At 53.7% G+C, this 18,714-nt stretch overlaps 2 protein-coding genes and 3 non-coding genes across 5 annotated transcripts; 1 reads left to right on the top strand and 4 right to left on the bottom strand.

Annotated features, from left to right (window-relative positions):
• Positions 1-685: 685 nt before the first annotated feature.
• Positions 686-9,588, bottom strand: ARMH1 (armadillo like helical domain containing 1). Its single transcript, XM_088526185.1, has 10 exons — positions 9,309-9,588; positions 8,779-8,847; positions 8,182-8,348; positions 7,363-7,559; positions 6,709-6,793; positions 4,164-4,286; positions 3,402-3,474; positions 2,290-2,419; positions 1,560-1,637; positions 686-802 (listed from the first exon to the last, which is right to left on the bottom strand). Exons 1-10 carry the CDS (start codon positions 9,512-9,514, stop codon positions 686-688), a joined length of 1,245 nt encoding a protein of 414 aa, XP_088382311.1. The 5' UTR covers positions 9,515-9,588.
• Positions 4,746-4,860, bottom strand: LOC148594484 (U5 spliceosomal RNA). Its single transcript, XR_015913467.1, has one exon. It is a non-coding gene; the product is annotated as a U5 spliceosomal RNA (small nuclear RNA).
• LOC148594483 (U5 spliceosomal RNA) lies at positions 5,648-5,762 on the bottom strand. Its single transcript, XR_015913475.1, has one exon. It is a non-coding gene; the product is annotated as a U5 spliceosomal RNA (small nuclear RNA).
• On the bottom strand, positions 6,315-6,429 carry LOC148594482 (U5 spliceosomal RNA). The gene has a single exon (XR_015913473.1). It is a non-coding gene; the product is annotated as a U5 spliceosomal RNA (small nuclear RNA).
• Positions 9,589-12,514: 2,926 nt separating the features above from the next.
• TMEM53 (transmembrane protein 53) lies at positions 12,515-15,486 on the top strand. The gene is made up of 3 exons (XM_088526177.1): positions 12,515-12,580; positions 12,927-13,031; positions 14,792-15,486. The coding sequence occupies exons 1-3, from the start codon at positions 12,515-12,517 to the stop codon at positions 15,452-15,454; spliced, it is 834 nt and encodes a 277-aa protein (XP_088382303.1). The 3' UTR covers positions 15,455-15,486.
• The last annotated feature ends 3,228 nt before the right edge of the window (positions 15,487-18,714 follow it).

Here is an 18,714-nt window from a genome sequence, read left to right as displayed (position 1 = left end):
TTTTAATTTGGGGATCTTGTGGGGTAGAAAATGCCTAGCAATGAGAATCAGGTGCCCTCTGAGACATTCTCTATCTGTTGCTGCAGTTAAGAGCTCTAGGTATTTTATGTGGTAACTTATAGTAGTGGCCAAGTGTGGAGGGTCCTGTTGACTCCTTTGGACCTCTCCAGTTTAACTGGACTTTGAAGGCAGCCTCCTGTATTTTTTCCATTCAGGAAACAGGGTAACACTCCACATAACACATGCAGCAGTATATAAAAAACTGTATTTGAAGGCAAAGCTTACCTATGAAGAAGCCTTAGCAAAGCAGGGCCTTCCTGTGTACCCCTGTGACTCCCATACAAGGAACTGGCCAGGGCTGGGGAAGCAGCTGCTGCTGCTGTTTCTGATGTGGTCAGTTCTCTCCAGGGCTAGTCTCTGAAAGAACAAAACAGACCCCTGAGCTCCAGGCCCAGCAGTGGAGGTAGAATGTAGCTGTCATCACCACAAATACCCAGGATCAAGGGGACCACATCTGCTATCTCTGTTCTCCCTGTCTTAGAGCCCACCATGAGTCTGGGGGCTAGTCCCTGCCTGGGGGAAGGGGCTTGAAGCTGCATTTACCCTGAAAACTAAAGGGTAACTTCAATATGAGTATAAGAGGGAAGGGGTGGAGGGTGATATTCCAGGGATGGAGCCTGATTTTTCACACACCTTCAGTGGCTTGAAGCGTTGTCAGCTCCTGGGGCCTGTCCTCTCCACTGTAGGCCAGTATTTCAGCCTGGAATGAATCCATTTTCGTGTACCATGTCTCAGGACTGTCCTGGAAGAGGCAGTGAAGAAGGTGGTGTTAGTACCTTAGTGGGACCTGGGCAGTCACCAGCAACATGTGGCAAGCTACCCTGAGAATAGCTGTCTCAGCCTCAATAGGCTGCTGCTCCTGCCCTACTGCTTTGGGAGAAACAATATTGATGCTGGGAGCAGCATGGGGCTGGAAACTGTGAAGCGTTCTTGGCTGCTATTAAACAGTAGCACCCAGGCTCTGTCTGCATCATGCATGCAGAAGCATTGAAAGAGCTGCTGGACTCTTAAGTTTGCACTAAAGCAGTTCCCCAAGTTCAGTCTCTTCCTACCTCCAGTAGCACTGCATGTACTTAGGTGTACCCAGACTTGGGATGAGTGGGCACGGGGGCTGCAAGGAACAAAATGCTGCCCTTGCTCCAGCTTTCCTCTCGGGACCCAACATTGCTGGTTTATTCCCCTCCCGCAGCTAGAGTCAGGAGGGACCTGTGCTGGGGGAATTCCTATCTCCTTGGCTTTTAGGCCACACTCCTGACACCCAAGGTCCCAATATCACAGCAGTAGCAGGAGTCCTTCCTTGCTGTCTGGGGGCTGAGGTCAGAGTGACTGATCTTCCTGAACACTGGAACTGAAGATAAACATTACCAAAAGGACAGCTTGGTTCATTCCCAGTCTCTGAGATCTGATACAAGACTAGCTTTCTTGTGAAAAGTCCAGGCCCCTACAGAAGCTCTTAAGGCTATTAAGAAAAATAATAATAAAAAGGGAGGCATGTTTACCATAAAGAGCTGGAACAATGTGTCCCCTACTGCCAATCTCACGGTCTCCTCCACAGAGGGAAATGTGTGGACAAAATACTGCAACAGAACAGAAAGCTAGTGCACAGGGAGTAGGGATGTGAGCATGCGTACAGGGTGGGAGTTAAATACATGTGGGTCCAGATGTGACTCTCTGAGCTGTCTCCTCTGGCTCCAGTGCTGCTGCTGGCACTTCATGAACCTGGACTCACCTCCTGAACACACCAAGAGGCTGTGACACATGGGTCCCTACTCAAGCCTCACCTTGTCCCTACTCAAGCCTCACCTTGTCCCTACCATTCTCCTCCAGTGCCAGTTCCCCCCTTCTTTGGACAATAGAAAAACAGGGTATTTCAGTGAAATGATCTCAGTGAAGTAGCTGCTAGGGGGTTCAGTCTGTTGGGCTGTGAGTGCTGAGGTGAATGCAGCACTGACCTGCGCTACTTCGTGGGTTTGTGACCCCCTTTTTCACACGCAGCAGTCCCTTCCCTTCTACCGACAGTGTGTTCCTTCCCCTTCCCGACTGTGGCTGTTACACAGGCAGGGCTGTGCTGAGGCACATCGAACACAGCTACTTTGTGAAGCAGAGTCACTCCTGCCTTTGTGATTAGGCCATTTCTGCTGTGCTTAGAAGCACCCTCCAGTGCAGGGAACCTTTCTGTTAGGGAGCTCTGGGAGAAGACCCCTTCCTACCATGTCCTCTGTCACATACCACCAAGGAGACGCTGGCGTGTCTCTGGCTGACCGCGTGATCCTGATTCCCCATAGCCACCATCAGGCTGTGCACCACTTCCAGCTGGATCAGCTCTTCTGCCACTGCGGCCGACTCCTTGGCTAAAACGCTGCAAAGGGATCGGGCATCAGTCCCCACCCTGCACGCAGGAAGCAGCACTCGACAAACTCCTGGCGAGCAGTGGCTCCAGGCTGCTCAGGCTGCACCTCTTGCTGCAGAGCTGGTGAGACTCCATGGAAAGGACGGACTTTTCTTTCTACACTGTTCCCAGCGAGTGGCATTGTTGGGCAGGAGGCAGATGTGGATCAAAATAAGCAAGAAATATTTGGCTCTACATGGACTGTCAATCATTTAACATGTAGATTTGGTAAAAAATAACTGATAAATGATTGTCAGGAGTTTCCAAGTGGGTCTGTTTAAGTTAGCAAGTTTCCTATGTGACCATAAAGAACCCAGCACCAGAGGTAGAAATGCCCCCAAGATTGCTTCTGTGAGACCATTCAAGACACCCCAATACCCCTCCCAGCCCCTTAAAGGCTTTTTGTCATCTGCTTTTGCAAGATAAATGTTGTCACAGCACTATCTGGTGGACATTAAAGGAAATTCTTTCGAAATGCACAAAGTTTAGCACAAAAGGCTGACTGTAAGGATTCTCCAGTCAGATACAGGCACTGGTTTCTTCCATTGACTGGTTGATGTTAAATAATGGTGTTTCACTGCTTGCTGAGATACCCTGGGAGCGCCTGAAGCTTTTCAGACAGAGAGGACACCGTGAATGCACCAATGGCCTGATCTGAAGAGATCCCACACTTCCTTGCAAATAAAATTTCAAGCCAGTTCGGGTGTCAGTAGCAGGGAAGGGCTGAGCACTGCTACCTGCAAGCAGTGTCTCTACCCTGCTCCTGAACCACTCCCTCTCCCTGAGCAGTCCAGTGCAGGCCGCTTGGACGAGCCTGGGTGCTTAGATGGAGCACAGTGTCTGAGGTAAATGCTCCCTGGGAGGAACAGGGCTCAGCCCTTTCCTCCCCACTGGAAGCTGCTTCTCCAAGATCCTTCTCTAGCTCTTGTGGGTTTGGCCCAGAGTTACTTACCCAATGGCTTTTGCAGCAGCTGCTTGCTGAATATACAGCAGCATAGGCTCTCTCAGGCAAGGCTGCGCTGGGTCTGCAAGAACATTAGGAAGGTGAGAATGACGCTCTGACACACTTTTCCTATGATGTGTTAGAATAAATTGAAGATGAGGTTACAGTGGTAGCATGAAAGGAGGATACTGTTTTTTTGTTGTTGTTGTTGTTGTTCAGGAAATGTGCCTCAGGGAAGCCTGTGGCTTTGTATCATTTAGTAGTACTGCAGGGAACTGTGTACAAGGCACCCATAGCAGCACAAACACAGGCACTGCAGCCTGCTCTGCTGAATCAGGAAAGGAAATGCCCAGGGCTGTGACTGTTCATCACCATCACCCAGTAGACTTCGGTGGGTCTCTGAAAGCCTGCACTAGTGCAGTGGGCTGTCCATGCTCCCATCTGTTTTAGCATGTACAGCCAATTCCATGGCATTCACGTGTCAGGAGCCTTGCTACTTTCCTGACCTTGTTGGACATGGACTTTGTAGAACCTTATTACTCCACCCTTATATTTCTGAAGGATGGCTGCGACCCAGGCACCCCTTTCTGCCGTTCCCCTCACCGTGTGGGGCAGCTTCCTGCATCCCCTCCCCTGCAGAGACAGGAGGACACGTGAGCTGTACAGAAGGCGTCAATGAAGCACTGCAAGAAGCACTGCTTTACCCAGCCTTCAAGGCCCTGTCAAGCCACGGCCTGCCGTGCCCCTCGGCGCCTTCTTCAGCACATCTACCTTGGGCGGTTTCGCTGGAGAAGGTGAACGCTTCCCTCCTGGGTGGTGTCAGCAGCGCAACTAGCCCCTTCAGCAGGGCTGGCCGCACCGCGCAGGCCATGAGGGCCCTCAGCAGCTGGATGGCTGGAGAGGAGAGGGAATGGTGTGAGCACCTCCTCTGCGCAGGCCTCTCACCGAGCGCCTCCGGGCCGACCCGCGCATACAAGTCTTTGGGGGAAGACCAGAACCTGCTTGTGAGAGGGCGGCAGGGTTCTGACTCTTCTTTCAAGGTCTCCTGCCGTGGCAAAATAAAGAAATACATAAATAAATACTTTTTTAAAAAAGCTTGCAGGCGTATGGCTGGCGAGCAGTCACGTGGCAGTGGGGTCGGAGGCGTGACCGTTAGGACGACCGTTAGAACAACGGCTCTAACGGCTCTAACCGCCCCGCCTCAGCAGCGATAGCTGGGAAAACGGATTCAGCTGCCACCGCAGCCCCTCGTGACTCCTGGGGACAGTCACGAGTCAAAAGCGATTGCTACTTAAAAACCAACGGGTAACACGGCCGTTGCTAAACAAGCTCTGTTTTTGACTAGCAATGGGTAGCTCCGCCGAAGCAGAGCCTCAAAAAATTCATCGACACTCGTGCTTGTTCCTCTCCACGGAAATCTTTAGTAAAAGGCGAAAGATTTATACGGTCTGAAGAGAAACCAGAGTATGACCCACCCTCCGCCACCGCAGCGAGCGCCGCCCGCCCGCCGCCCCCCAGCCCGCGGCGACCCCCGGCCCCGCCGCCCCCGCCCGGCGGCTCCGGCCCCGCCGCGGAGCGCGGAGCTCGCGGCGCCGCCCCGGCCCCAGCGGACACGGAGGCGGCAGCGGGGCCGTAACGGGGACTGTAACGGGGACCGCACGGTGCTGCCGCGGTGCAGCCTGGGTATGCTAATAAGCGATATGCAAACGAGGAATATGCTAAGGAGGAGCATGTTAAGGAGGAACACGCTAAGGAGGCCGCCCCGCCCCTCTAACGACGGTCGGGCCGTGGCGGCGCCGACGCCCCAGGACGGCGCCGAGGAGCGGCGAGACCGACCGGCCGCCAGGGCGGCCCCCGCCGGGACGTGGAGCCCGGGAGCAGCGAGAGCCGCCAGGACACGCGGAGCCGGGGAGCAGCGAGAGCCGCCAGGGCGCCCCCTGCCGGGACGCGGAGCCGGGGAGCAGCGAGAGCCGCCAGGGCGGCCCCCGCCGGGACGCGGAGCTGGGGAGCAGTGAGAGCCGCCACGGCGGCCCCCGCCGGGACGTGGAGCCCGGGAGCAGCGAGAGCCGCCAGGGCGCCCCCTGCCGGGACGCGGAGCCGGGCAGCAGCGAGAGCCGTCAGGGCGCCCCCTGCCGGGACGCGGAGCCTGGGCAGTAGCGTGGGGCGCCGCGGCACGCGGAGCCGGGCGCTCCTCCCGCAGTGTTTTCCACTGCTCAGGAATAAAACTCGAGTCTGTTTTTCACCAGCGCAGGGGTAGCTCCACCGAAATGGAGCCTCAAAAAATTCCTCGACACTCGTGCCTGTTCCTCTCCACGGAAATCTTTAGTAAAAGGCGAAAGATTTATACGATCTGAAGAGAAACCAGAGTATGACCTCCCGTTCTCGCCGCCGCCGCCCCGCCGCCGCGCGCCGGCCCCCAGCACACGGCGACCGCCGGCCCCGCCGCCATCAGCCCGGCTCGAGTCCCGCTGCCGCCGCCGCCACCGCGTCCGCCCTGCCGCGGAGTCGGCGCCGAAACCGGGGAGCGGCGGGCGGAGAGCGGACTCGGCGCGGCTCCGCTCTCACGCGGTGCATCCTGGGGATGCAAATCAGCATATGCTAATGAGGGACATGCTAATGAGGCGCCGCGACCGCCCCAGCGCGCCGCCGGGAGGGAAGGAGTGGGCGGGGTCAGGTCAGGCTCTCGCATCTTCCCGCGCTACCGCGGGCGGCTCCCGCTCCGGTTCCGCGGCGGCAGCGACAGTGACAGTGTCCGACCCCGATCTGGCGCTGTCGCCCGCAGATCCCGGCACGGAGGCGGTGGTGGGGCTGGGTACCAGGGTGGGAGCTGCCGGTTCTAGAGCAACTCCGGGAGATCCCACCCCTTTTGAAAATAAGGTTTATGATTAAAAGTGAATCGTCTGTTTTTGACCAGCAATGGGTAGCTCCGCCGAAGCAGAGCCTCAAAAAATTCATCGACACTCGTACTTGTTCCTCTCCACGGAAATCTTTAGTAAAAGGCGAAAGATTTATACGGTCTGAAGAGAAACCAGAGTATGACCCACCCTCCGCCACCGCAGCGAGCGCCGCCCGCCCGCCGCCCCCCAGCCCGCGGCGACCCCCGGCCCCGCCGCCCCCGCCCGGCGGCTCCGGCCCCGCCGCGGAGCGCGGAGCTCGCGGTGCCGCCCCGGCCCCAGCGGACACGGAGGCGGCAGCGGGGCCGTAACGGGGACTGTAACGGGGACCGCACGGTGCTGCCGCGGTGCAGCCTGGGTATGCTAATGAGGGACACGCTAATGAGGGACGCGTTAATGAGCGCTCCCGCGCCGCTCCCTACCTTCGTACTGCACCTCCAGGTGCACGGAGCGCAGCACGGCCAGCAGCGGTTCCACCAGGCCGCCCGGGGCCTCCCCGACCGCCTCCTGCCGAGCAAGGCCCAGTGCCGTGACCCTGCTGCCCACGCCGGCACCCACCCTCCCGTGTGGCACACAGGGAAACGGCTCCGCTCCTGCTGGCAGCAGCGCCTGGCCCTTCTGCTGGGATGCACAGGGCTGTGCCCGGTACCCCAGCACCCCTCTCCTCTCAGCTGGTCCCTCAGAGCAGGGCTGGGCGGTCCCTGGCACCCCAGCACCTCATGGCCAAGCACTGGTCCATCGTGCTTGGGGCTGCAATGTTGTGCTCAGGCTGCCTTCCTGCCTCGCAGCCCTGCGTGGGCGAGGGGACACTGACCCACCAGCCTCCCTCAACACTGAGCCCTGGGACTGCTCCCAGAATTTCCATGGGGGTGCTTCAAGTGAGGGGGAAGCTCGTAACTCACACGGGGAAATCTCCCGCCCTCGTTGCTAAGGTCAGGAGCAGGGTTAAACCTGCACCAAAGCCCCATAGAGCTTTCTCCTGCAGGGACCTGGAGAGCCAGGAAGGGGCTGTCCAGGGCTGGGGAACACTAGGGACCGTTAACCGCTGCCATTCCCCAGCAGGACTTGCTACCCACCTGCATGACCCTGAGCGTCTGCAGAGAGAGCTGCTGGGCTCGCGGGGAGCTGCACGGCAGCACGGCAACGAGGCCTTTGTAGACTTGGTTCTGGTACTTAGGATTGCCGCGGCCCAAAGAGTCCAGCAGGAGCTGTGCCTCCTCCTGAGCCTCTGTCGATGTGGACGTGGCCAAGAACTCGGCGATGGATCGCACGCCTGTGCAGGCAGAGAGAGGCCAAGTCACAACCTGGATGAGTTTGCGGGTCCCACATCTCAGCTGCTTTACTTGATATCCTGAAATAACCCAGCACCGCATCCCACTCAAAGCACGGCTCCAAAAAACAGAAGCCAAGAAAAGTGTTCTTTCTTCTGGGAGGCATGCTCCGAATGGCACAGCTAACGATACTTGACTTCTACTGCTGGGAGAGAAAATGGAAAAAGAAAAAAAAACATAATACTCTTTCCAGAGATACAAGCTGAAAACCCTCCTGCGTCCAGAGGGAAGGCTTGCAGTGGGTAAACGCTGCAGGAAAGAACAAAGCCTGGTTTGTGATTTTGCCTGCAGCAGTTGCCACCAGCAGGACAGTAATATCACATCAAAAGAAATGAGTATAAATAAATTTGGCTTATAAAAAACAGAGGCGGCGGGGGTGAGATTCTACCACTCAACAACAGCCAAGTCTCTGAATTCTTCTGACAAGAGCGAAGCTGCAGCAAGCTGCTGACCAGCGGGTGTGAGGAAGGGAGCGGGCCTGGATTTACAAGGAGCCCCCAGGCCAGGGGCCAGGGAGAAGCTCCTCGCCCGGACGCGGAGAGCGCGGCCGGACACGCTGCCTACCGTAGCTCTCACAGATGAGCTCCTTGTACTTCCTGCCAGCATTTGCCACGAGCTGAAGCAGCTTCACAGACTCCCTTTTGTCCTCCTCTCTCAGGTGGTTCAGCCCCAGTATTTCCAGGAGAGTCAGGACGCCTCCAATCTCCAGAAACTCGAGGAGGTATCTGCGTCTGCGGGCACAGGAGCAAGGCCAAGAATGACACTTGGAGCCCGTCTTCCCCCTGCTCCTGGGAACCATGTCCAGAGGCTCCATGGCGCAGAGCGAGCAGCCAGGGCAGGGGGCTCATGGTGCCGGTGGCTCTGCTGCCTGCAGGTCGCCTGGGCCCCTTTCATGCTGTGCTCGTTCGGATGTGGAGCCGGGGGCACAGAGGCCTCTGCCCTCAGTCCTCACCAGACTGCTGTGCACCAGGCAGCAGCACATCTGTACCGAAACCCCTGCTGTTTATAGCCAGCCACGGCCTGGCTGGAGCTGCCTTGCACACAGAGCGTGCACAGCCCTCCCGAGCCCCTGCCCAGGACTGGTTCCTTTTCCTGCTCATTCCCTCACCCTCGTGTGCCTTCCTCCCTGCACTCCTCACCGCAGTGACATGCTGTGCTCACCCGCTTGCTGCTGATAAAAAGATGCCAATGGACTTCAGCAGCTTGTCTAGGCAAGTGCCATACATGTAGCTGTTTGACTAGGTTAAGGAGGGAATCACAGAGCATCTTGGTGTTCCTCAGGCAGCCCTTGGCTTTGCTTGGTCTGCACCTGGGTAGTCTCGGGAGCGGAGACCTCCCTCCCTCCCACAGGCCCTGCAGAGACAGCGTGCTCATCCCAGCATGGGCAGCGTGGCCTGGCCAGACGGCCTTGCAGAGGGAATTTGCACTACGTTTCTTTGACTAGAAGGACAGGATGTTCTGAGATGAGTTTTGCTGAGTTGAGAAAAATACAAGTTCTAGGTCCCTGAGAGCCAGGCTACATGAATTTCCCTTCAATTCCAGCCTATTTCCCCCTCTAGAGAACATGGCTGAATATGGATGCCTCCACAAAGAAACTTATTCATCAAACACATTTTTTTTTGCTGGAGAACTTTCCCTTCCTCGCCATCCCACTACTCTACCCCACCTCCACCTTTCAAGGAAACGGATACGTCATCCGGAGCCAGGCTGTTAGGCGAGCCAGAAACAAGCTGGCTCCCTGGGAGAACTCCAGCTCCAGCTCTGGCCCGGTCTTGCCAGAATTGCTTTCAATGAAGGTGTCCAGGATGTGGCTTCGAGCAACTTTGCGGGCACTGTCCCATTCCTGCAGGAATGCCATGAGCTTCTTGATGGCTTCTTGCTCTTTGACGGACATCATGATCTCTTCTGCCTCGAGGAAAATGAGAAAGAAGTTAAAAAAGACCTTGAAGATAGAAACAGTCTATACTGAGGTTTTTACCATCAGAATCACACTCAAGATCTTGCCTGATAAATAATCATAAAACATTTAACAGCCATTAATTGCATCTGATTTTCCTTTCTATTCATTTACAAATAGAAAAACTAAGGCAAAAAGAGAGTTCCTCCTACAGCTGATATTACCCATTGCTCTAGCCTTATTTCTTGCTAGTCTCATTATATGAACATTGCTTCACGTAGCTGACCTGTCACAGAGTAAATAGGGTGAAATGAGGGCATAAATAGGTATGAATTTATGGGTCATGAGAGGGCCAAGGGCACTGTAAATGCTGTTTGCACAGCAGGTTGGCGTGTCCTCACTGAGGAGGCAGAGGGACAGTCATTTTGCATTGGGCCAATGTCCCCTCCAAGAAGATGTGTTTGGCCTTTGCAGTGAAAAAGTGGTTTGGGACCCTTTCACACAGTGGCCATTTGCTCCTTTTTCCTTATCTAATCCCTGTGCAAAGGTTCTGAGTTTCGATTGGCATGATTTTAAACTGCTTGGGAAAGCCTGAAATGCTTAGAAAACACTTGCAAGAAGACTGAAGCTTCAGAAAGGGCCTTTGCCTGCACCTCTTCTCATTCCTCCGTATAAGTGCATTCCGTATTCTGCCTAATTTCTTTGGCACATTTTTGAGTCATTATGATATCCCTCGTTCTAGATTTAAAAATGTGAAGATGCCCTTAGTAGGGCCATGAAATGGCAGAGGACGAACCTCTGCCCATTCATGTAGGTAAGAATTCCACTGACACATAGGCATTTAAGATGCTGGCAAGTCTCAAGGAATCTTACAGTTAAGCATATAGAGTGTGATTAAGTGCAATAATAAATAAACTAAAATAAAAATAAAAAAGACAAAAAATGGGGTGTTTCAGAATATTTTCTTTCAATGTCACCAAAATTACCAGTTTTCTACCTGCACAATTCTTAAGACTTTTCTCCTAGAACTTTAAGCAAAATCCCAAATTAATTTCAGAAAATCCCCAAGATACCCACTCCAGTGTCCAAGGCACCTGCTCCAGGTTACCTTTCTACTGCTATGACCTGAACTAATGAGAGGTGAAAATGTACCATATTTTGCTGTTTGAAAACAAACAAATTATTGAAAAAGTTCGCTAAGAAACAATGTTCAGGAATTAAAATGAGATGAAATTTCATTTGGGAATTAACAGCCTGTAAGGAGCCTGTGTCCTTGGCAAGGCATTTTCAGGATCTCCTTTGAATGGAAGCAGGTTTAAAATAAATCCATTTTCCCAAAATAGTTGTGATTGAAAGTGTTATTAGCCATAACAAATGTTAGTGCTGACAGGAGAATGGCCTGTTAGGGGCCTTTGGTGAAACAGTCAAGTGAAAGTCATATTTCACATTATTGCAAGCATTTTCCTGTGATTTACAGAATATTTGTGAAACATTACTTGCAAGGCATATGATTGATGTCGAGAGAACTGCTAGTGTGTAGGGGGAATCTGTATTTCACAGAGACTGTTTGCATGAAATTTACAGTCTCATAAAGGGCTCCTCTGTCCTCAGCAGAGATCTAGTTAAAAGAACTTTACAGTCTGAAACATCCCAAAATTGATTCTAAATTAACATTTCCATATTTATGTTTTAGATGCTGGCAGTGTACTCTATCCCATTTTTATTAGAAAGCTGCAATAACCCCAATAACCCCCACTATTCAGAAAGCAACCTCTGGACGTGAGGATTTTAGTGATATAAAATGCTTGCCTTTGGATCACTGGCAAAGAAAATGGAGCTTGAAAAAACGATCGCATGGGGCTTTGAGGGTACAAAGGTATCAATACCCGGTTGGCATAATAACAGAATCTGCTGACATAGTGGTCTTCATGCCAGCACTGCAGAGCACCCTAAAAGTGTGTAACTTTTTATCATGATCATTTTACATATGAGAACATACAGACACAGGGATATTGCCCCAGTCGTTTATCAGTGGCAGTGAAACGTAACTCCTGGTTTTCGGCTTCAAATTCTGCTCTGGCCAGTGTTGTGCTGCTGCTCCTGCACCTGGATCTAAAAATCCAAACAGGCCTGGGTCAGAGCAGAGCTTTTGTCCCCCCCAGGAGAAGGACAAGTGATTTAGAAAGTAGTGCTGGCGCTTCAGCCGTTCCAGGTGTTGCTAAACCACCAGGTTGAGCCCAGAGAGTTGGTGCTGCCAGCGCGGGCCAGGAGGGACACACAGCCTTGGAGCGGTGGCACAGGCAGGGCACAGCGGTGACTTGGCGCCACCTTTGCACCTTGCAGCACCGCGGCTGTGCCCAGCACCGGGCGCACGTGGGAGCTCCTGCTTCCCCGGGGCTCTCACCCTGCCTGAACCCCAGCCCCACACACCCTGCCCCCCTTTCCTAGGCATCGCTATGGCCTCCATCCATCCCAGCCACCCGCATGCCCAACCTCCCACCCTCGTCACCAACGTTTATCCCTGCCAGGAGGCTCATCCCTGCGTCCCCTCACCCCCATCCAGCCTTTTCTCTCGCCCAGATCCACCCCAGCCCCACCGCACAGTCCCACCCGGCCTCCCGGGGCCATCCCAAGCCCCACGTTCCCCTCTCTCCAACCGCTCTGTCCAGTCGCCCCATCCCGCCATGTCCGCCCGCCCCGACCCCCCCTCACCTGCCACCGAGGGGCGGATACCCTGCGGCGTGACTGACATCCCGCCCAGCCAATCACGGCCCGCCTCGGCTTCGCCGACCCAATGGGTGAGCCTGTTTATCTCCCCGTGGGCGGGGCGCCGATTGCTGCACGCGCGTTGCTAGGGAAGCCGGAGGCGGGGAGGGGAGAGGGAGGTGCTTGACGTGGGGGGGCGGCCGCCTTGCCTTCGCATTGGCTGCGGGAGGCGCGGGGGGTGGAGCTTCCGGTGGGGAGAGCGGAAGCGCCGGGCGCCGGGAGAAGCGGGCAGCCATGGGGAGCCGTGGGCTGGAGGCGGTTGTGGAGCGGGGGGCGGGTACGGCCGGGCGGCCCCGGGGAGCAAGAGACGGCGGGAACCCGCGCGGGCGGAACAGGGGGCACAAGAGACGGCGGGAACCCGCGCGGGCGGAACAGGGGGCACAAGAGACGGCGGGAACCCGCGCGGGCGGAGCAGGGGGCGCTGGGACCCCTGCGCCGGGAGGGTCTGGGGGCCCGTGGCGGGGGAGTAGAGGGAAACTGGGCCCGGTTCCCCGGTGTGAGGAGGGTCTGGAGCCTCTGAGAGGGGAGGATGGAAATGGGGCCTGGGGCTGCCGGTGCCAGGGGGCTCTGGGGTCCTCGGTTGGGGAGGGAGGGGATTTGGCCTCCCCGCCCCCCCCCGCTGTCGATCTTCTGTTTTGTTGCAGAGAGTGACACGGAGCGGGGGCCAGCGCAGCCCGTGGTGGTTCTCCTGGGCTGGGCCGGCTGTCAGGACAGGCACCTGGCCAAGTACAGCGCGATCTACAGCCAGAGGGTGAGCAGCGCGTTCCTGCCTTCCTGGCTCTCCCGTGTGGCCCTCCAAAAGCGGTTGCCTTTCTGCACGCCGGGAAGGTCGCTCTGATGCATCACTGGCAGGACGGAGTGAGCCCTCGGGGTCATTGAAAGCTCCTTGTGTCTAGGAGCTGCTTAGCTGGTATTATCGAAGCCAGTGCTGAGGTCAGCTCTGCTTGTGCAGCTGAGAGACTAAAATTGCTCAGAGCATCTCCACGTGAATTGCTGCAGTATTTTAAGACTTTTAAAACGGTGAGATTGTTAATGTAACACCAAAACTGTAGGTTCTATCTTGTCTCTAAAAAGCCATGCATTTACTGCTTGCTAATGTGCCCTGGACCTGGCAAGGCGAGTCTGGAGACTGAGAGCTCGTCAGCATCTGGCATTCCCTCAGCTTTTCCTTTTTATTGAGGTAGTTTATCTGCATGCTGTATTGCAATTCATTTTATCCTTTTGAGAAGCAGGTATCCTATGATATTGATACTTGGTCACCAGCAGCTCTTAGTGTCTGGAATAAAGAGGTCTGTACAGCTGCTAGTCCCTTAAGCTACAGCATGTTCCTTTTTAACACTGGGATTTGCTGGAATTATATCAGCTTGTGGTGCTGGGACCCAGTTAAACGTTAGTTGTTTTATTTTTGTGGAAGTGCCAGAATTTTGTTTTTACCAGGCGTGTTTCAGCCTTGCATATTAACAAGTGCGTTGATAGTATTTAATCATTCTCATTGACTTGTTCTAGTGAAAAATTAATTGTTAAGTGACTGCTATGACTAGGAGATCCTGCTGATCAGATGAGGAGCTCATTACAGGGCAGCAGGCCAATTCCTGTGGAATACTTTCCTGTCAGAAGGATAATGGGAATGGAAAAGGAGAGGAGAGGCTCTCTTGGGCCCCAAATGAGGAAGTGGCTGAGGCCTTGGCAAGGTGATGTACAAACCTTTGATTTAAGGACTGAAACTTGATGTCGCTGTTCAGGCAGCTCTGGGAGGGAGGGTGGTCGTGGTGCCTTTGCCTTGCAGTGGTCAGTGCAGAGTGACAGGAGTTCAGGGAGGTACAAAACTCGGATAGAAATGTCTTTGATGTCTTGTTTCCCAGTTTGTACCTAGAGGTGAGATATTAACTGTAATGGCAAATTGCATTGGTCTTGGAACCGTCTCTTTTCACTTGCACAACTCGAGTTTCAGAGAGGATTACGGAATCACAGCCGTGCTTATCGGGGGTGAGCCTTAGAGATGCCTGCAATGGGTAGTGCCGAAGGACCAGAGGCAGTTCCTTATATTTGTTTCACTTCTGTAAATATTTGTTTCACTTTTGGAAATGAGATGTGCATTCGGGTAATTTTTTCTCCCAAAATGCCTGTTCCTGGAGATTTGTGAGTTGGAGAGAGGGCCTGTTTTCTTGTTTTTCTTCTTGGTTGAAGATTAATAGCAGCGTGGGCAGTAGTGCCCTTAGGGCCTGTGCCAGTTAGCACAAGACTTGGAAGGATCTTAAATGCCATCAAATCCAGGTCCTCTGCTATTGCAAAACCCTTTCCCAGTACTGAGTGCTCCAGTGATTGCTACAGTCTTGTTGATACTGGGGGCTTTGCTACTAAAGAGCTCCTTGCGGTCGTGTGGCATCTGTTTGAAACCTGACCCAAACCTTCATATTCTCTGTCCTGATGTTTGTATACTCTGTGTAATAAACATCATAGCCCAAAATGGGGGTCTCTATCTGTGTTTTGTCTGCTTGTTTTTTGTTTTAGGGGTGCGCCATCATCCGCTACACGGCTCCATGGAGGAAGGTGTTCTTCTCGGAGTCTTTTGGCATCAAATCCCTCCAGACTCCAGCTCAGAGACTCCTGGAGCTTCTCTTTGACTACAGCATGGAAAACAGACCTGTTCTGTTTCACGTTTTCAGCAACGGTGGGGTCATGCTGTACCGCTATGTCCTCGAGGCTCTCCACACACAGCGGCCCTTCAAGAACCTCAGGGTAGTGGGCACCATTTTTGATAGTGCCCCGGGCAGAAGAAACTTGAGAGGAGCCCTCCGCGCCCTGGGAACTGTCTTGCTGTCCACTAACGTGCTGCTCAAGTACTTCCTGCTGTTCAGCTTTGCCATTACTGCTGTGGTGATGCGGATCATCCTGTACCCGCTGACCCGCTTCGTCCACGAGAGCCACTACGACGCCCTGCTGAAGGCGCCCTCGCGGTGGCCCGAGCTCTACCTCTACTCCCGGGCTGATGCAATCATCAAGGCCAGCGACGTGGAGCGGATGGCTGACGCCCGGCAGCGCCTCGGCGTCTCCACGAGAGCCGTGGACTTTTCCGACTCCGCTCATGTGAGCCATTTGCGGGCGTATCCCACCTCCTACAGCAACCTCTGCAGGACTTTCCTGTCGGACTGTGTCCAGGGCGCCCCTCGCTAGCCGTGTGGCAGCCGCCTCGGGATGCCCCTGCTTTGCTCAGGGCGTGCGGGAGACATCACTCCGTATATCTGTGTTTTTCAAGTGAAAAAAGCAGAGATTTTTCGCTGTTCTTAGCACTTTTTTTCCCACTAGGTAAATGTCTGCAAGCCTCCAGGCTGGCCATAGGCCAGCCGAGTCACAGCAGCGAGTGGGTCTGGGGTAATTTTAAGTCCTGAAGGTGAAATTCTAGCTTTACCTGCTTTACTGAAGTGTCATAGACCAGAATTTCACCTGGAGTGTTGTTTGTTTCTTCCTGTCCTGTGTTGTTCTCTGCTTTCCATGCTGTGTTCTTGTCCCTGATGTGTTATGTGCATGTTCTCTTCTTTGTACTGGTTCCAACATTACAGCTCGTCAATGTACTTGTTTTTTCTCTTTGCTTTTTCTTTCGTCTTGTAGTGAGCAAACAGAAGCAGCTCTGCAGGATTTCCTTCTTCTCTCAGCACATTGCAACTCTTGTGCAGGTGGTGCTGGAGTGCAGGAGGCCAGTGTAAGATCTGGAAAAGGTTTGTTTGTGGAAATACAACCCAACTGCCATCCCGTCTAATTAAAGGGGATAGATGCATTGATAGCACAACCAAAACGCTGATTCCTGTGCCATGTGAGGGGACTCAAATGTTTGTGATAACTTTTCTGTTCTTCAACAAAAACATGAGGTTCATCTCTTTGGTTTTCTTTCTTTTTGTCTTTCCTGTGTTCTCCTGAGCAGTTTTACTTTTCTGGAGAAATACTGATTTATTACTGCATGTCGTGGAGCAGCCTAGATTGTGCATCTGGAAACGCAGGGAAACTGGCATAGCTGTAACCCAAAAGACCTCAGAAATAGAAAGGTGGAATTGGAGAGAAAAATGGAATAGTCTCTTGGAGCTATGATTTATGTTGTATGTTTCTTAAATCGCATCCACTGAGCTAGCCCACAAACGACCATGAAATTCAATGTTTTTCCCCATAATGTTCTCTTTCAGAGGATCCGTCTTCGCTGTCTGTGCAGTGTGTTCTCATAATGCAAAGAAATGATTTCATTCTACCCAGTGAAACAATAGCTTGTTGTGCTTTCTTTTAGCTTTGTTTGGTCTTGGGCTTTGTGATTTGTTCTGGGGAGGGATGGGGATGAAGTCAGAGCCTGCTACTGATGTAGGTCCTCTGTGCCTCAGCACCACCAGCTCATTACTAACATGGCGTGAGTGTTTTAGTCAACTTCAAGTGCTTATTCTCAGATTGGCAGGAACAGGCCCCGGAGAGGCACCTCTGAAAAACAGGAGCCTGCCCTTGCAAGGTAGGAGCATGAAAAGCACAGGGTTGTGATGGGTGTTTGCTGCCCGCTGCCCTGCTGTGCTGCCACGTGCTGTTACAAGGCCCTTGCTGTTCTGGAGGGAAGCACAGAGAGATCTTCCTTGGGAAGCACTAAAATTATTTCTGAATTCAAAACACGAACCCTGACACCTCACACAAGAGACTGCACAGGGCGGGTTGTGGTCTGTGGCTGTTCTTAGCATCTGTTTTTAGCAGAGTAACGTGACAACACTTAAAACGAAGAATAACCCCACGTTGGGCTTCTCTTAAAGGGTGGACTGGCCTGTAGAGGATATGTGAGAAGTGACTGAAAAGAGGGGCTGGCTGCTTGGCTTGTTTTTGATTATTTACATGAAAACTGCCTCTGAGCATGGGGACCCTTGTGTAGGTTTAATCTCTGAGTTTCCACTTCACTCCACTTCAATATCTTTTTTTTTTTTTTTTTTTTTTTTTTAAGAAATTTCTGTTTCTGAGATTCACATGTACGAAATCCAAATGTGGTCCCCTATCCCAGAAAGTCCATTAGAGTTTTTTATTATTTTTAACCCTAAATCTCACTTGTGCTGCCAGTGCTGTAACTGCTGAGCTGTGATCCGTGCTCGTGCCTTCCTGCAGAGCTCTGCTCTACCTGTCTTGAGCATCCAGCCTGTTTGCGGGGCTGGAATTCTTAGGGAGCAGAGGTGATGCGGGTTATTTAACTGGCGCTCGCCCTCATGCTGGTTCCTACGGGTTGGCTATTTATAGAACACTTAAACACTTCATAATCCGGGCCACTGAGTTAATGCAGTTGGGAATCTGCTGTTGCTGTTTATTGCCCTGGGCGTGGGGCTTCCCCCTGCACCGACTGAGGCAGTTGGGCCTCTGTGGAGCGTGTGGGAGCCCCGTCCCGTGTGACGGGATGGTCAGACCCATTGGGAAGATCCCGCTGCCGTCTCCCGCACCCTTAACCTTCCCCTTCGTGCCCGATCCCTGGGGGGCAGCGCCGGCCCTCGCTCCCAGGCCCGGCTCCGCGTCTGCTTTGCCGCTGCGCCTGGTCCTGCTGTCCTGGCAGCTGCAGAGCTGCCCTCCCTGGGCCGCCCAGCGCCGCGCGAGCGGGAATTCGCTCCCGGGCATCCCGCCCTTCCGAAAGCTGCCTGGAGTTCAGGGTTCACCCACGTATCCCCTTTCCCCAGAGCAGCGGGGGAGTCTCCAGCAGGCTGGTGACTTACAGAGGGAGTCGTCAGCACCAATCTTCAGGGTGGGTTTAGTTTTCTGTATCCCAGCAAGTTTTAATCATGATTGAGTGGTTTGATAAACGTATTGTGTGATATATTGCCCTTTCCTTCCCTGTATAGCATGTATGTTCACCCCCCTTTTCTGCCCTTTGTATTTCTGTTGCTTGTTACTTGAAGCAGAAGGTTAATAACTTGGGGCCTGTGGGTGCGCAGCCAGGAACTGATCCCAGCTCTACTGGATTTTTAAAATAAACAACCTCTAATCCTTGCTAAACTCGCAGTTTGGTGCAGCCAGTGTTCCCCAAGAGCTTCAGCCTCGATGGGCAAAGCCAAACATGGGGATAGCTTGGTAAATCCCAGGCTGTGGGGTAGGGACCGGTCTGCGCACGCAGCTGATAAAGGCTTTAAAAGATCTCCCGTTGCCTCTTGCATGCACAGGTTGTAAAGAGGGTGACCCTGTCTCTGTGCGTGGCGGCCCATGCACTGAGCTGCAGCGTCTGCTTGAGATGAAAAAGTCGTGGATAAAAGTTTCCCAACTCCAGAACGGAGAGGAGCCCTTCCTCAAGCAGGAGGCCCCATGAAGCCGTTGCAGGGTCTGCGGCGGTGCCGGCGGGAAGCGACGCTCCGGAGCGCCCGGCCTGCGAGGCTGGATACGGAGCGGAGGCCGGGAAGGAGACGCGGTTCCACGAGGTGGCAGCAGGTCCCCTCTTTCCTCCT

This window comes from Tinamus guttatus, unplaced genomic scaffold (assembly GCF_059628265.1).
Source record: "Tinamus guttatus ecotype Peru unplaced genomic scaffold, ASM5962826v1 Tinamus_guttatus_pri_ptg000242l, whole genome shotgun sequence".
NCBI lineage: Eukaryota > Metazoa > Chordata > Aves > Tinamiformes > Tinamidae > Tinamus > Tinamus guttatus.
This window is presented reverse-complemented; position numbering and strand designations above follow the sequence as displayed.

Bases quoted from the DNA above. Each gene is read 5' to 3' on its own strand.
- ARMH1 (XM_088526185.1), bottom strand. From the start codon at position 9,514: ATGATGTCCGTCAAAGAGCAAGAAGCCATCAAGAAGCTCATGGCATTC. The intron at 8,848-9,308 runs GTATCCGTTTCC...CTAGTCAAACAG, and splicing joins ACAGCCTGGCTCCGGATGAC to CTACATGTATGGCACTTGCC. The intron at 6,794-7,362 runs GTGGGTAGCAAG...CTTGCTCGGCAG, and splicing joins AGACGCTCAGGGTCATGCAG to GAGGCGGTCGGGGAGGCCCC.
- TMEM53 (XM_088526177.1), top strand. From the start codon at position 12,515: ATGGGGAGCCGTGGGCTGGAGGCGGTTGTGGAGCGGGGGGCGGGTACG. The intron at 12,581-12,926 runs GCAAGAGACGGC...TTTGTTGCAGAG, and splicing joins CGGCCGGGCGGCCCCGGGGA to AGTGACACGGAGCGGGGGCC. The intron at 13,032-14,791 runs GTGAGCAGCGCG...TTTTTGTTTTAG, and splicing joins GCGCGATCTACAGCCAGAGG to GGGTGCGCCATCATCCGCTA.